We start from the raw sequence: 16,129 nt of genomic DNA on the forward strand, positions 1-16,129 counted from the left end.
TGGCAATGCTTGGCTCGAGAAGGCTGTTTCACACCAATAAGCAAATTTGTCTGATAACAGAAGTAAAAGGGAAGTTACAGAAACAAAAATATTCGGTTCTCTTTTCCATGTATTTCAGCTAAAAAATACCCACAATACAAATAAATAAGTAGCTGTTTTTAGTCTGGTATTTTTATGCTGTTGACGGCACAGAGCTGAGGTCCCCGACACCTAACATTACTTAGAGAAATGTAGAAGTGGTTTAAGGTTGCAGAGGATTTTTGACATCTAAAAGCTATCTTTTCTCTGGAAAAATGAAGACAGTGAAATATTTTTTATAATTCTTTTGATCTTTATTTCCGATCACTGTCAGGTACAGTTTTTATTTTATCACATGCCACATTAACTCATTGTGCCCAATTTCAGTTTTCAGTTCCCCCTTTCCCTTTCCAGATGCTCGCAGTGTGCATCCAGTAGCAGGTACAGTATATGCTGTTGCACACTGTGAAATCTCATATTATTAACTGTTGTAGTATAATTTTCTTAGTGCTTGTGTTTCCCGGTCTATACCACAACAAACAGTTTTCTTCTATTTTTCTGTGGGAATAGACTGTATTAGCTTCTGTAAACACTCTTAAGGATGGAAGGGGAGATTCAGTTTTCTCTACCTGCAATAGCAGTCATAAAATAATTTCCACAGTTTACCAGGTGCTGTTCCCAGCTGCCATATAACACCCAACTCAACAAGGATGCTGGAGTATCTTAGTTATTTTGTTGTTGGTATATATGCTGGATATGGAGGTTTTTTTAAACTGTGTATGTCTTTTGTCTTTCTTGGTGATGGTCAGTTTCAACCTCAGCTTATGTCATTATTTCAGTGTGCTACTATATGACTGTGAGGCCACATAGATGATGTACTAATACAGTTACTGTAAATCAAATATTATACCATATGATGCATTTTCAGTTTTTGCTATCAATTGTCCAAATGCAATAGCTTCACTTCGGTGTATTGTTTAATGCATACAAAAGTGACTGAAGTACAAAAGTTTATTGGAAAATTGAAGGACATGCTCACAGTGCAGTTACAGTGTAAAAAATAACAGACAGAAGAGGCAGTTTATCCCTATTCTGTCCCTAATAGATGATGAATATGAGAGCTGTGGTAACATATTAGTTACCATTAGGGAATAAATAAGGACGAATGTGTCCTAAAATGTTTGTGGTGTGTTCAAGTTCAAGATTTAAGGGCAGTTACCAGTAGGATGCCCCAAATAATTAATGACTTCACCTTCAGATCTCTGTTTTTTAAAATCAAGGTCAGCACTGACTGATGGGGCTTTCATTATATGGATCTTTTTCATTGTTTTGTCCTTATCTAGTTGGCATGTGTTGTTGTTAAACTGCTCTTACTTCTTGTATATTATATACATATAGAGGGTCTAGACTTTATTCAGAAAAAGAGAAAAAGAGAGAGACTTTGTAAGTTTATGGCATGTTTTCAAGGAATTTTCATTAAAGCAAGACCATGTTACTTTTGAACAACTGCCACTGGAGGAGAGGAGTCATAAAGTCAGCAAACTGACTCAGAAGGGTAAAATCTGCTAACATTGGCTTACATTAGCCACCATATGTTACTCCAGACCAACTGAAGCTGTGGCACCAAATCCAAGTGTACATTTTATTGCTTAAGAGACTAAGATTTTGTACTTCAAAGACATTTTGGGTAATACAACAAACTCGCATTGTCTATGAAATATAGAAATATGAAGATACAGCCAGTGGTGGGTAACAAACTCCAGCGCTTCTAAAGCTCACTAAAGAAAACATATCGCATTGTGTCGTCTGTCAAAACAACTGTTAAAACAACAAGTTTTGGTTGTATGCATGTTTCTAGTCTTCATGCTGAGCTAACAGTCAACCAGCTGCTGACTGTAGCTTCATATTTAAGAGATTTATATAACATTTATTTAATCAGGTATAGTCTCATATCAGAGAGACAAATAAGCACCTATCCCAAAATGTCAAATTATTCCATGTAGCCTACTGCCCACATTGCTGGTAGTAAACGTTCTTCTTCAAACTATGGCTGGGCTTGTTATGGCTGTGTCTCAAATGCCGTAAAATTACTCACGCAGACTTAAACATGGATCAGAATATGATTATCCACATGCTTACTACAAGGCCCTCGTGGGTTGTTAAACCACACAAGGACTCATCAGACTTGAAGAGACTCTCAACAAGTACCCCTAATGCTACTAAACTGTTTTCCTCATTCTACAACATCCACTGCTCCCTCATCCTGATGGAAAACAAGAACATGGCTTGTTGTGAGACAGCAAATAAAGAGCTCTAAGAGAAGCGGGGAGAGAAAATTAAAGGAAAACACAACACATATATTCCACTGGTCTAAATGGGGCCCTGCAGTTTGAACACAACGCATGGACAGTCTTTGGCAGACAGAGAGACGGGAAGTGATGGGGGTGGGGGTGGGGTGGGGGGTGGAAGTCAGAGTTGTACAGAGATGTCCGTTGTCTTGTATCGGGTGACTGCCAGGGGCTTGAATAGCAGCATCAGGACATCTGTAAGGGGAGGGAGACTCTGCTCTCAGATTAACACACAACTCTGTACTTTGAGCTTTTATGGAAAGTTTTACTTAGTTACTCATATAGTTCATAATAGTTCAGAAAACTGCAACACCTGTGCTGTGCACACTCTGGTGCTTTTTCTGTTCCTCTCTCTGGTTGGTCTGATGTCCTGCCTTTGTTTTACGATGCATAGACACATCTCGATGATGTGTGTTAAACCTGCAGGTGTAGAGGAGATGGGGGCTTATGAAGCAGATTTACCACATGGCTAACAATATTTAGACTGGATTCATGGTTATGTCTTTATTTTTAACTGTCTGACAGAGGCACATAGGTACAGACACAATGGGGCTTTTGTTTTGCTCACCCAAACCAAAACTCTTAGCACCAGTGACGTTGTCCTCCATCACCCTGACACGTTACAACATGTGCAAGCACACATGGGCCTCAGCTGAGTGAAGGAGGAATGACAACAAAAATGCATAAATACAGCTGTCAGAATTTCTGTTTCTGGAATTGAATGTTTATTTTCTATAAGATTATCTGTGCAGGACGCTATGCTCAAGGATTACATTATGACATTTTCTGTGTAGCTATATTTGGATGCACCTGCAAACTCTTTTTTGCTACTTTCTAAAGTATCAGAGAAAAAAATAACTTCTTAAGGGTATCTCTCATACACAGGCAGCACTGACAGAATAAAAACTGGATTTCCCTCAGTCCATATATCTGGAATACATATCAGAACATCCTACTGCTCAAGATTAGTATGCAGTTTTATCTGATGTTGTTAAATCCTCCCAAGAATGTCAGGTATGATCTGAAGACAGCTGCATGGTATAACATAGCTCTGCACACCGGGGGCTGAGTTTTGAGACATCAATACAGTGAGCAAGCAGAGCCTGCCTTTAGCAAATTATATTTTAGACAAAGTGGCACAGACTCAATTTTTATTTTACCTGTCAAAGTTGCATGAATACCTGTAGGTAAATGTCACTCCCCGTGGTCCAACTGCGATTAATCATCCCATTCCTATAAAACAAGAATCAACACAGGAAACACTCCCTGCTGTGTTTTTGATGGAGAAACAGTGTGCTCCTCTATCCCCAAGCTCTAATAAACACAAGGTCTTGGCTCCAATATGAGTTCAGTATGTCACTCTCTCTCTCTTTGCCCCGGGCTCACTCTTTTGCTCCCTCTTTCTCTCTGTCACTCTGTTTCTCTCAGTCTCTCCTGGTAGCCTGGTTAGAGTAGCTGGTCAGGCCACAGCAAGTCACTGCTGCTGAATTATGGGAATATTTCCCTGCTCATCCGCAGAGGTTACCATCCCTTCATTCATGAGAGGACCTTGGGATCATGTTGCCATGAGCAGGTGGACAGCCTCAAGCATAAATGCTGTTTACAGAGCAAAGCCTGACTCTATAATATATACCTCTTCAGTATCAAAGATTATATTTGGCTTCAGCTTATTGTATAAAGTAAGGTCATTTCTTGGCATTTCGTCATTTTAAATGTGAGTTGACATAGTGTTGTAGTTAGGAAGTAGAGCCTCAGAGCCTAAATAAAGGCGATAGTGCCCTCATGTGGTTTTCACAGTCATTGCAGTTCTGTGAAAATTCTCAAACTTAGTCCTGTCTATGTTAATCTTCTCCTTCTTTTTGCATTTTGCATATAAGTAAGATTAATTTTAAGAAGAATTAAATGAATCCTTGTAGTGCATTTTTATATATATATATAATTTAATTTAATAAAAATGAATTTATTTGCCTGTATTAAATGTTATTGTAGTTTATTATTCAGCATTTGTAAACATTTAGTTAGCAATGACTTGGAGACTCAGTTTAGAGCTCTGTGGACTTTGAATAAAGATTGTTTCTCTTAAACTGTTTGAAATGCTTCATATGTTTGGTTTATTGCAGTTCTTCACAGCCTGGTATTATTATTACTTTACCATAAGCACAAGTCGCATCAGCAATAACATTTAATGAATTTCATGTGTACATTTGTATTATTTCCTTTTTTGATTTAGTGCGTCCATGATTAATGTTTGTTTGACATGTATGCCTGATGGGTAGCCATAGGTAGAGCCACCTTGGTGACCTCTGTAGTAATTTATGAGTGTCATATGTCACTGAGGTGAATGTCTTATTAACACAGTGTGATTTGTGTGATTGAGTTATGATAATCACAATGTAAATGTGAGAAGGCAGGCAAGTCTGGGAGTAAATCAGACTAGAAACACTTCTTATCATTATTATTATATGAGAAAACCGAATACAAACTGTCATTGTATGATCAGTTTAGGAATGTGCTGTATCAGGATATCATGCTAATCTTACCTAAACCCAGTCAGGCTTCTTATTAAACAGTAATGACTGAATGATTACTATTGGAGGGTGAAGAAGGATATGTAATTATAAGACCACAGACAACTACTGTTCATTATGAGGCCGGCATGTAGAGTATGAGCACCTGAAGTTGATGATGGAACGATGGATGGATGAAGTAAAAGAAAAAGCACAAGCCAAAAGGGGAGGGGCGGCTTTAATAACCCAAACAATTATTCTACTTGTTTGTGGATGGTAATAAATATGGCAGGCAGAGAATATTGCTCTCTAGGCATCAGTGTTTAAGGTTAAAGAAGCCCCAGTAAAGTAATTGAGGAAGCATATCAATCTGTGGTGCTGACATTTCAGTGTCAGGATGTATGAAGGTGGCTTTCAAATAGCCCCTCCATGTATGTGTATGTGTGTGCACATTTATATATATATATATATATATTATATAAACAAAGGTTTAATAACCATTGGTGCAGCTCTAACTATACTGTAGTAATGTTTATTTCAGAGGGTTGGCTGAACTACTATAATCCATTTTTTTATCTCATGTTATTTGTAACTTGACTATTTTTATAACAATGTTTAAGGAATGTCTGGAAGACTGTGGACTACTTTAATCCCACAACAGGTTTACGGGTTCATTTGACGTTCTATTACAAGGTATGCCTCAAAGAGAAGCAACTGGTTTAACAACTCTGACTTCCTATTCTCTGTATTTTCAAAATTAAATTTAAAAGAGACCAGTGCCCCACCCCGATATATTAAATGAAAAACCTTGTGCACCCAACACACACACACACAAGCACCACCTCCTACACCCACTTCACTGTCGTAGCTCGAACATTTATTAATCCATACACACGTTTGATCAAATTAATCTGACACACAAGATAAACAAGCTCTCTGTTCCAACTATATGTACTGATATACTGATTTAATTAGCAGCTGGATGTATTGTGCCCACAAAGCTTCTAATGCATCATAAATCCCAGAGGAATAGAGCAACAGTATAAAGGCATGCATTAAAAGAGAAAGTGATTTTATGGATATTACTGTGGTAAAATGATAAGTATGAGTGACAAGATTCTGCTTTGCATATCAAAGTGTTGACTATCTTCATTTGTCTGTGTGGTCCTTTCTCTCTTTGTGACTCCACTTTGTGATATGACATTTTCAAAAAGGTCAGAAACTGAACTTTTCTTTCCCCTTTCTCTTCCTCAGTGTGTTTGTGTGCAGACATGTTTATGCACATCCATGTTTTCCAAGCATGCATATAAAGTCAATAACCGGCTGCCTGTGACACAGCGGCATATGGCCTCCTGGAGGAGTTGTGGCCTGGCAATCTGCTGCTGTTGACATTTCTCATATGTCGCTTCTGAGATTCACATCCCTTGTTGTTGTTCTCTTGATATCTAAATTTATGACCCCAAGCACTCAGCCTTACAAAGGGGCAAAGGGCCATCACAGACAGACACATATAGCAGATATCAGTGTCCTGGCAGCATGAAGTGAGAAAATAGTCTACGAAAGTTCCAAAATGATCCAGTGTCACCCAGAGATATCAGTTCAAAGTGTGTGTAAATTTATGTTAGCCCATAATGCATGTAGCTGGCACTGCTCTTTTCCCCTGACAGACGTTTTTCATATTGAATTACGCCATGAAATCAGCCAGTTTTATGTTTCTCAATATTCTAAGCCCACAATCCAATAACTGGAGAGTTTCCGCCTCTGATGCGACATTCAACATTGAAAACAGTGAGCCACCCACTGACTTCATTAGTGACATTTTCCCCAGGGAGGATCTCAGGGGACGATGTTTGTGTGAGATTGTGCTGTTCATTTGGAGCTCGGTGCTGTGGCACAAACTCTGAAATTATAAAGCATTTATAACCTGATATGAAAGACGCCTTTTGAAATAGGAGACTAAATGCATAGTGTTGACGTTACAGTAAATGTACACTGTCTCCAGTGTTTTCATAGAGACATTCAAAGGAATAATTATTTTTATACCAATTGCCATGAGCTGTTGTGCAGACCTTGATGTTCCCCAGAGGATAGATCCTACCAACAGTAGGTTGACATTTATGTTTTTTTGGGATGGGTTGCCATATAATTTAGTACAAATAGTCCCCAGATGATGACTTCTATGACTTGCTGCTGACTTTTCCATGAAGCACCACCAGTTTTACATTTTTCACTTAATGAGTAAAATATCTCTATAGCTATCACATGGATTGGCACAAAATAATGTACAAACATAAATGGTTGCAAGATGATGAATTCGAATGACTCACCATGGGGTTGCCGTTTGTCGTTCAGCAAAATGTAACAACTATGGGCTGCCATTAAATTTGGTAAACATATTGTGTCTTTTAACTTTTTATTTATTCTAGCAATGCTAAGATCTCCCCCGACATAGCTTTGCAACAAAGTTCATTATGGCCGTGGTCAACAGCATGTAAACAAACCCCCCCTTCACCCATATTATTAAAACCAAATTATTTATTTGGAAAGAAAATCAGAGCTGGATGCCAGCCAAAATGTCTCTCTCTCTCTCTTTCTCTCTCTGTCATGGAAGCAGCTAATTGGAGCTTTGCTGAAAGTCTAGTTGGTGGTGGTAGTCATAGTCCTGCTGGTTGATGCCAGTGAAGACCAGTGCTGTCAATCTAAAATAGCAGGCCCCCAGTTGGTGCTCCTTACTTCGAAAGTTATTTGCAGGCCAGCAAGGCTGCTGCTGTCTAGCTGCCAAAGCGGAAGCTTGGCTTGGGAGCAGATAATAGAGGCAACAGAGGATGATTTTTAGATGTTCCTTATTGCGTTCTGGAAAACCAAACTGAGTTGGAGGCAGGGCGTTGCTTAGTTTGTCTTTGCAGAGGCTGAGAAATGCTGCTGACATTGACTGTGGAAATAGTTGGAAGGTGTAAGAGGTAGTTTGAGAAAGAAAACCCGGGGGACACATCCTTTATTCAAGAGAAAAAGGGGGAATTTTTTGGAGTCTGAGAAAATTTCCTTGGCAGAGGTTGCTGACAGAGTTAGAAAACTCATCAGTGTCAAGGCAGAGGGCATGCATGAAATCTGAAATGTCGAGATAATGTTGGAGTGCCTTGATTGAAAAGACTTTTCAGTGTCACATAGATTTAGACTCCATATTGGCAGATGTTGGAGGCATAACATTTTGGGGATTGTATGCTCAAACAGATTGCAGACAACTCAAACTCCCCTCTTCTGAAAGCATGTGACAAGGTGCTGGAAAGGAAACTCGGCTGACTGTCAGTTGGATTTAAAAGTAACAATGCAGACTGCTGTTAGTTTTTAAAGCAGAGACGATGTCTTTTTAACCTCTCAGAGATTGCTGAAAGGTTTCGAGTTTGCTAAACCTGACTAGATATGTGGATTTGTGGATTAGGAAAAGGTCACTGACCAGGTTTCCCAAGGTATCTTGCAGGAGGATGCAGTGGGAGTCTGCAGCAGCAAATGTTTAGTGATTTTGCACTCAGAGAGATTCTTATAATGATCAGGTTTAAAGGGGGCATTGGACTCTCTGACAAGGATGCCTCCCTTCTGTGTGGAATTTTCACAGACTGCTCATTCTGGAGGCCTGGAGAGTGTTTAGTTCAGTGACAGTAGGGTGAAATCTGCTGTTTATAGAAAATATTGTCCTTTTACGGTTATGAGATGATTATTTCCAATGTCCAATGGAACATGCTGAGTGTGATGGCTAACATCTTTAAGTTTGAAGCAATGGTTGTTAAGAAAAGGGATGGACTGTCACATCCAGCTGCAGGGGCACCGTGGGGGCACCTCCCTGATACAATTGCTGGGCCCCAACCTCACAAGTTGCATTTGCATAATATTCTACTGTATAAATAATATGTGTAATATTTAAATCAGTGTTTCTTGTTACTTTTAACACTGTGTACCACCTCAGCAAATATTAAACCACCATTGTGACCAACTTTAAATGACAGTAGTGTAGGCTGACCCTATTCAGCTACATGCAATTCATACAGGAGGGAGGTTTATTCCTAATAAGAAAATTATTTATTGTTGACTGTTGATCTGCAGGGATCCAGTTCAAGAACCAGAGCTAATTAGGTGGAAAAGAACGTAGTCCTGGTCCACACTTCTCTTCTTTTTGGAGCCACGTGTTTTTGAACCATTCATTTTACTTCCGCTAAGTATCTTGCAATTACATTTTACAGCTTGACAGATATTGAAAAAAATATATAACAGGAAACTCATACTATTTTCACTTTGTCAATTGATTTTTTAAAATGTTTTGAGAGTCAGTGATTTAAATCAATAACGGAACCATAACCAGCCAGCTGCTTTTGAATGTCCGCCACTGTGTTATCCTCACCCACCCTGAGTATTTATGCTAAGCTAAGCTAAGTGGCAAGTGGCTGTAGCAGACAAACTCTCAGAAAGAAAGCAAAAAATTTCCCAAAATACTGAAATGTTTCTTTAAAACAAGATGTAGCTTATACATGTTTTCCCTTACTTCTGCACATGCATACACTCAGTGTAATTAAAATAGAGGTTGGAATAATAATAATAATGTTTTGAGTGGGAGGTTTGTTACAGTAACTTTGTTACAGCAAATGAATATGATCGATGGTTTTATATGTTGTCAGTATCTTCCACAGCAGACTGATCAGTGGTTACAGTGGTTTCTCTGTACAACAACAAAAAAACAACAAAATGTGCAGTTTATGTATTTTAGTGATGGGGCCAAAGCCTGTGGGAGCTCTCATAATGGCTCAAGCTGCACAGTGAATGATAAAGCCCATTTTTCATAAAGCCATGATTGATCAACCACTAAATGGAAAAAGGCAGCTGCAATAACAACACAAGAGGATAACGTGTAGGATGAGTGGACATGCAATGTTGTCTGCTACACTTTTTATGTTGTACATTAGAGGTGTTTCACTTAATGATTCATCCTCCACAAGCTCCAAACAATGCTGTCATTTCATGAAAAGATGATAAACTAGCAGCGTGTGGTGGTAAATGGCTTTGTATCTGAGCTGTGAAGGACAAAAAATGGTACAACAAAACACAACCTTGTACTTTTACACACATTTATTTGACCCCATGCATACATTCTTCGCATTTCAACCAGACTCTCATGGGATGAGCTGTTGTATGTTTCAAAACTTTGAACTTCTGATTCAAAAAGGTACGTGACAAAAAGCAGGAGACAGGGGAATTCGACACGTCCAAACAATAAGCTGCATACCTTTTGTATGTAGTAGATGTTGTTTGAGATATCTGCCTCATTCTCATCTAGTGAGAGAATTCCAGACCCTCATCTTCCTTTCGTGTGTCCGCGGCAGTGAGACCCTCTGGAGGAAATGCACTGAGGCGTGCAAACAGGCCAAGTCTCAGGCCAAGGAGAAGGACAGGACAGGAAGCTCACATGCTTACATAACAGCCCTATTGAGGGGATCGGTATTTGACATGTCACATAGCAATCTCGTCCATCAGCCTCCCACTCTAACCCCCGTCCACAACCCCTGCTCCCACATGTATCAGGTTGGCCAGGTCTCAGCAGTTGCACATTCTAGCCTCCAGTGAAGTTTCTGCTGGACTACTACAGTATGTTTGTCCGATGGGGACACTTGACTTGAATGTTCAGACCAGTGGTATGTAAACTGATTTCTGTCTGGATAAATATTTAGATGTCTCCTCACTACACATTTTTTTCCTCTGCGTTAAATCCAACAGGTAGCGTTGGCCTTAAATTTAACCATTCTTCACAAAGGGGCGCTCTCTTCCATTTAATGGAAGCCAATGATGTGTGGTTCTCCTTTAAGTCTGGGTGAGATTGAAAAACGATAAGGAGGCTATTAAAGACCTTCCTCCAACAGGGAGAAACCTCAGTGTCTTAGGGCTTCTTGGCCACCAGTAGCAGCAGCCTTGTCGACCCCGCAATTGCTGTATTTATAGAGCGCTGTGGATGAGTCATTTGGCCGGGTGCCCACTCTTCGTTCACCAGATTTACAGGTCCCCACTTTGGGGAGGACTGCTTGATTTACGATACACCCCCTCCCCTTCCCCCACCACCACCACCACCAGCTCCCACCCCACCCCTCTCACTTCCTTCAGAGACAAGCAGACACACCATCTTGCCTTCGGCTTGCTGTCTCACTCGGTTTCATTCGGCCGCACTCTCCTGCACTTCTTTCGTGTGTGTCTCAGAAATATGCTTCCTCTGCTCTTTCAGTTCCTCTGACAGAAGTATGTGTAGAGGAAAGGGTTCCTGAGAGGCAGACAGACTAGCCTTAGCCTGACCTTGCCTATGTGCTGCTGATTGGTGTGTCACATTGACCTGCCTTTGACTTAACAAAATGAAGTTTTAGGCGAAATCATTATATGAAGTGGAGGGAAGCGAGAAGCAAAGGAAGGAGGGTGAGAGTGGAAAGGACTATAGAGAGTGTAGTGGAGTGTGTTTTAGCAGAAACAGAGGGAGATAAATCTATCTGTGGCACAGAACAAGAACAGATGAAGAAGTGTCACTGGGGGGCCGGCGGTCAGCAGCGACAGCGTGGCTTTTGCTCCCTCAACCTCCGGCTGAGAAGGGGGCACGTCTTCCTCTGCACCCCATGGATCTTAACTCCAACCCAGGTCTGTCTCGCTACATAACAGTAATGAATACTTACATGTTTGCATCTGGTTGGGACCGATTCATTACGATGGCAGTGATATTATTAGACTTTGCACTGTCTTTAGTTTCAGTAACAACTGAAGGAAGGGGTGGAAGGATTTCTCAGACAGGTTTAAACTTAAGACACAAAGCTACTTGCAGATGAGTTGCAAATTACTTATAAGTTCTCACCGAGAAAGTGTCTTTTCCATATGCTGTCCATTCATCATGTCAGCAAGTTGTTTTACAAGTTACAGTTCATTGCTTATGTTTTTTGCAGCTGTGATTTCAGATGAGCGTGCGGTTGCATTCCTGATTTTCCTGTTGTTGTGGTGGCATCGCTGCAGCTTCCTTTTTATTTGTCCACTAAACCAACATCTACAAACGTGCTTTGTGAATAATGGAGTTATTATTTCTGACGAAATGTTACATTTCAAATGCAGTAATGTCTTTTTATAGAGGGGCTTTGTTTCTTGGAGCTTGATGAAGATCCTACTTCATGCTCATCCATTTTCATTTTCAATATATTACATTTTCTGCACATTTTCTGCACATTGTAGTTTTGCTTTTTTTAATTAAGGAGATGTGTTATGTGGTGTGACTTATAACCACAGAAGAATTAGAACACATTTCAGTTCAGTTTACATTGCCAAAAAGTGCATGCAACATATAAAAAAGGCACAAAAAGTTCAGACCCTTGAAGAGTGTGCTACTGATTTAAATATTTCACTCCTATAACAAAGATGTCATACCAAATTAATTCCATGTATTCCTCCTCAATACCTGCATTACCCACAATGCAACTCAACCACTGTCAGTTTGGTCAGGGATTCAGTGTTATGTTAGTAGCAGCTAATCGAGCCATTCGCTACCTTGAAGCAGAAATTAGGTGCAGGCTACAGAGGTCTGGTAGGCTCACGTCTTTCTAACTCCATATCCCCAGATTCTTTTCATTTTCAAACTTGTAGTGTTCAGCCCCAACACACGCTGCCTCAAGTGACATCACTTTATCAGGTTTCATGCAGCTCCCTCTAGAGCCACAAAAGACAACTTTTTTAAAACAAAATTTTCCCAAATGCAGCAGTACTCCACAAAACCTGTTCACAGACTTTGATGTGTAAAATCAGTGGAGCTCCTCTTCTAACAGCTTTCCAGTTTTCCAATGACTGTAAAATGAATGAATTTAAAAGCTTCCAAGGTATAGCAAAAACAATAGAGCATTTTATCACATTGATATTTATCAATAGCAGAATACTGAGAGCATCTCCTACAGCAAATGAAAGAAAATAACACTAATAATTTGTAAATATTAAGTAATACAAAATAATTTTGTCAGTGAATAAGGATTTAACCAAAGGACCCATTTGAATAACTTGTATAATAACATAAGCTTTTAAACCACATATGTAGTTTAAATGCCACCCAGGTTCAGTTGTACTAGATACATAGCTTTAAAAAAAAAAAAAGTTGCCAGAGGAAGAAAAGTCATGCTTAGCAAAAAAAGCATTTTCATGGCTCAAATTTCACTTTGCTTGGCTGCTTGAGGCAGATAACAGAACACACTCCTGAATTCATGGCTCCCAGCCTGCATGTAAATCCTTCCCGGTAAAGCTGTTCTCATGCACAAATCTGAAGCAACAGATGGGAGAGAAATTGGGCAGAAGAAATACTGTATATGTGAATGTTCAGGCAGAAATGAGATTTCAAGAACCATTCATGGAGGTGAGGAGGAAAGAGATAAGAGAGGTGTTTTATGTTTGAGATGTTGAAAACGGATGGTTGTAAGTGTAAAGTATAAATTAACTAATATTCATTTTGAATTTGATATTTTTTAAACATGAATACTTCAGTGTATCAGTCATAAGCCAGATCCCCTCAGCTCAACTCTCCCAATATTAGAGTCTAACTTTAGTTGTCACATCCTGAAAAGTGATTTGAAGACATCACCAGGGGCTCTGGGCAGTCTGGGCATTTTCTGGCATTTTAGGGACCATATAATTAATTCATTAATTGAGAATATATTCTACATATTTTATATTAAGAGCATCAACAGTAAATACAGTAACCTGTATGGTTAAATACAGTGTGTAGCACTAGACGGCAACTGTACACTGATTTTAAATAGACACTACATGCATCCGTAGCTGCACCAGAGACTGTAGTTAATAAAAGCTTTATTTATAGCACAGGTTTGAACCTAGAAAAATGACCGAACAACATCAGCAAAAGTTCAGCAACGCACTCTCAAACACACAAAGAGCTAACCTCATGGTCAGCATTTCTCTGTCTCTCCACTTAGATCACCACCAATCTTTTTCTTTGACCCAGCTCGCCTGCACTCCCCCTGCACTGCAGCCCTCTCAGGCTGGCAGCGCTTTGGCCAGCTTTGTCAGAGAAAACAACGAGGATGTCGAGCGGCAACGCAGACAGGACTGCTGCGATGGCCAAAATGAAAACACGCTTATCTTGCCGAAGCTGATGGGCACTGTCCATTGGCTGTCCAAATAATTAGGCAGCGAGTCAACAGGAAGTTTTATGGTGCATGCCTTCTGAGTTTGGCCATCACACATCGAAAATAACTGGCAGAAAGACAGAAGCATAGGTCTATTACACAGATACTTCTGGTCTGGAAATGCATTCACTATTTTTAACCATTTCTGCACCAAAAATTGTGTAATTCATCTTTCATGTCCCACCTCATCAGTCACTATGTGTAAATATGAAGTGGTGATTGATGAATGTCAGATTTATCTCTATTCTCTATCACAATAATGTTCACCTCTGACAGGCCCTTCAATCTCCTGAAGCAATCTAGCAAATGAAAACATTGATTAATGCGTCTATGACACATAACCAGAGTGAATTCATTTTATAATGAAATTACTTCAGGTGAATGAAAATCATGAGAAACATTATTCTTAAGACATAGCTGTCAGGATTTTTTTTTGTCGTCACATTTTTGTTGCATCTCACTGGTCAAAGGTCTTCTTCATACCAGACTCAGGTTCTCTTTGGTTCTCATGGGGAAAGGCAGAGTAAGTAAGTTGCTCTGCCTCCAGTAGTCAAACCATAAACCAGAAGTCAGGTTTCTATAACCCTGTCTGAAAAGTTCAAAGGGCTTTTCCCAAAGGCTCAACCTACAAATTTTGGCTGTGGGGAGTGCAGGTGTGCATCTGCCCTGAAGCCCTCATCAGTGCTGAAAGGTGATATTAGAAGGTATTAGTGAGCAGAGCAACGGGTACTTTGTCAAGTCCACTCCTGGTTCCATTCTCTGGATAAAGGGAGGTTCAATCCCTTCACCGAATGCCAGGATGTTTGTCTATGTCTTTTCCTTCCAACATAATTGCTACTGGATGTTTTTTTTTTGGAACTCTTTTCTTTATTGTAGCAATTAAGATGGGCGCTGTAATATAGCAAATATTTGTAAACCTGCAGGAAAAAAGCTAAAATTTTGACTGAAATTTCGCACTCTTCACAGTAAAACATTCTACACAAAATGGTTTTAGCAAAAGCATCCTTATCTGCATCTGAGTATGTTTGTATGAGGCGCTGGCAACATCCTGTATCTAAATCAAAACAAATTTAGATATCAGACAAGAGAGATCATTTGTTTTGGGTCGCAGAGTGCACACAGACTATGAATTCCCGGCATTCTAACATACAGATTTACAGTCTCATGGCCATGAGTGCATAACCATAACACAGTCACACAGACACACAACATCACATGCATGTTACAGCACACAGAGATTCTAATACACTCCTGTCAAACACATTGCAGTCCAACTGAGTGTTTACTGTTTGCTTAAAGTGTGTCTGACTGTCTGAAGTGAAACATGACAATATGGGGATCTTGCCACCAAGTGCATTAAAAACTAGTGTCAGGTTGACGTTAGAGATCTGATCTCTCCTGCAGAGCCGCTCCAAGTTTTTCTCTTGGATCTGTATGTACTGCACCTTTCCAGAAGCTTCCTCTGAAGTATCAGTCTGTCTGTATCACTGATGTAATGTTTCAGCCTCCCAGCATTGCGTGCAAGTGTTCAAGTGACAACAGCTGCCAGCCCTCACCAAAACTCAACACTTCTAACATTTTAATGGGATATTAATCCCCCCAGTCAGTAGTCACTGAAGTTGTCAGTGGTCTAAATGGTTCACTCGTAAGGATTTTGGTATTTTAACAAACCTCAAAGTGTTGTCATGCATAGTTTAAAGATGTTTGGAGTTAGTCTAGAATTAATCTCACGTTATGCTGCAAGTCACAGCAGAAATAAATACGTTGTACAGAATGTTTGTGGTTTCATACCAATGGCTGAGAGCTTCCATAAATGTCATTTGTGATTTTATGATTTACGATTGTTATGATTTACGATCATATGGTTTTATGTTTTGTGTAAATGTTAGCATATTTACTACAAATCACATATACTTTGCACTCCTTATAGACATTTTCCAAAGCAAAACCATTTATTTTAGAGTGAAGGCAGCCAAGGACTGGTGTCCATTTCCAAGCATGAACACCAACTTAAAGAAACTTGAAATTAGTTTATGACACGGCATATAATCCCTCATAGTAAACA

The 16,129-nt window shown here is 39.7% G+C and overlaps 1 protein-coding gene across 2 annotated transcripts in view; it reads left to right on the forward strand.

The window, feature by feature from the left end:
• The window catches only part of arhgap24 (Rho GTPase activating protein 24), a 69,299-nt gene that overhangs the window by 28,533 nt on the left and 24,637 nt on the right, over nucleotides 1-16,129 (forward strand). The window contains exon 1 of one of the 2 annotated variants that reach the window (XM_035667522.1): nucleotides 11,021-11,533. The exons of the other annotated variant lie outside the window; for it this stretch is intronic. Within the exon in view, the coding sequence (XP_035523415.1) occupies nucleotides 11,512-11,533 (22 nt within the window). The 5' untranslated portion in view covers nucleotides 11,021-11,511. Of the gene's footprint in view, nucleotides 1-11,020; nucleotides 11,534-16,129 lie in introns of those variants that run through there. 2 annotated transcript variants of the gene reach the window in all.

Source organism: Morone saxatilis, unplaced genomic scaffold (assembly GCF_004916995.1).
Source record: "Morone saxatilis isolate NCDOM2014 unplaced genomic scaffold, NCSU_SB_2.0 Contig21, whole genome shotgun sequence".
Classification (NCBI taxonomy): domain Eukaryota; kingdom Metazoa; phylum Chordata; class Actinopteri; family Moronidae; genus Morone; species Morone saxatilis.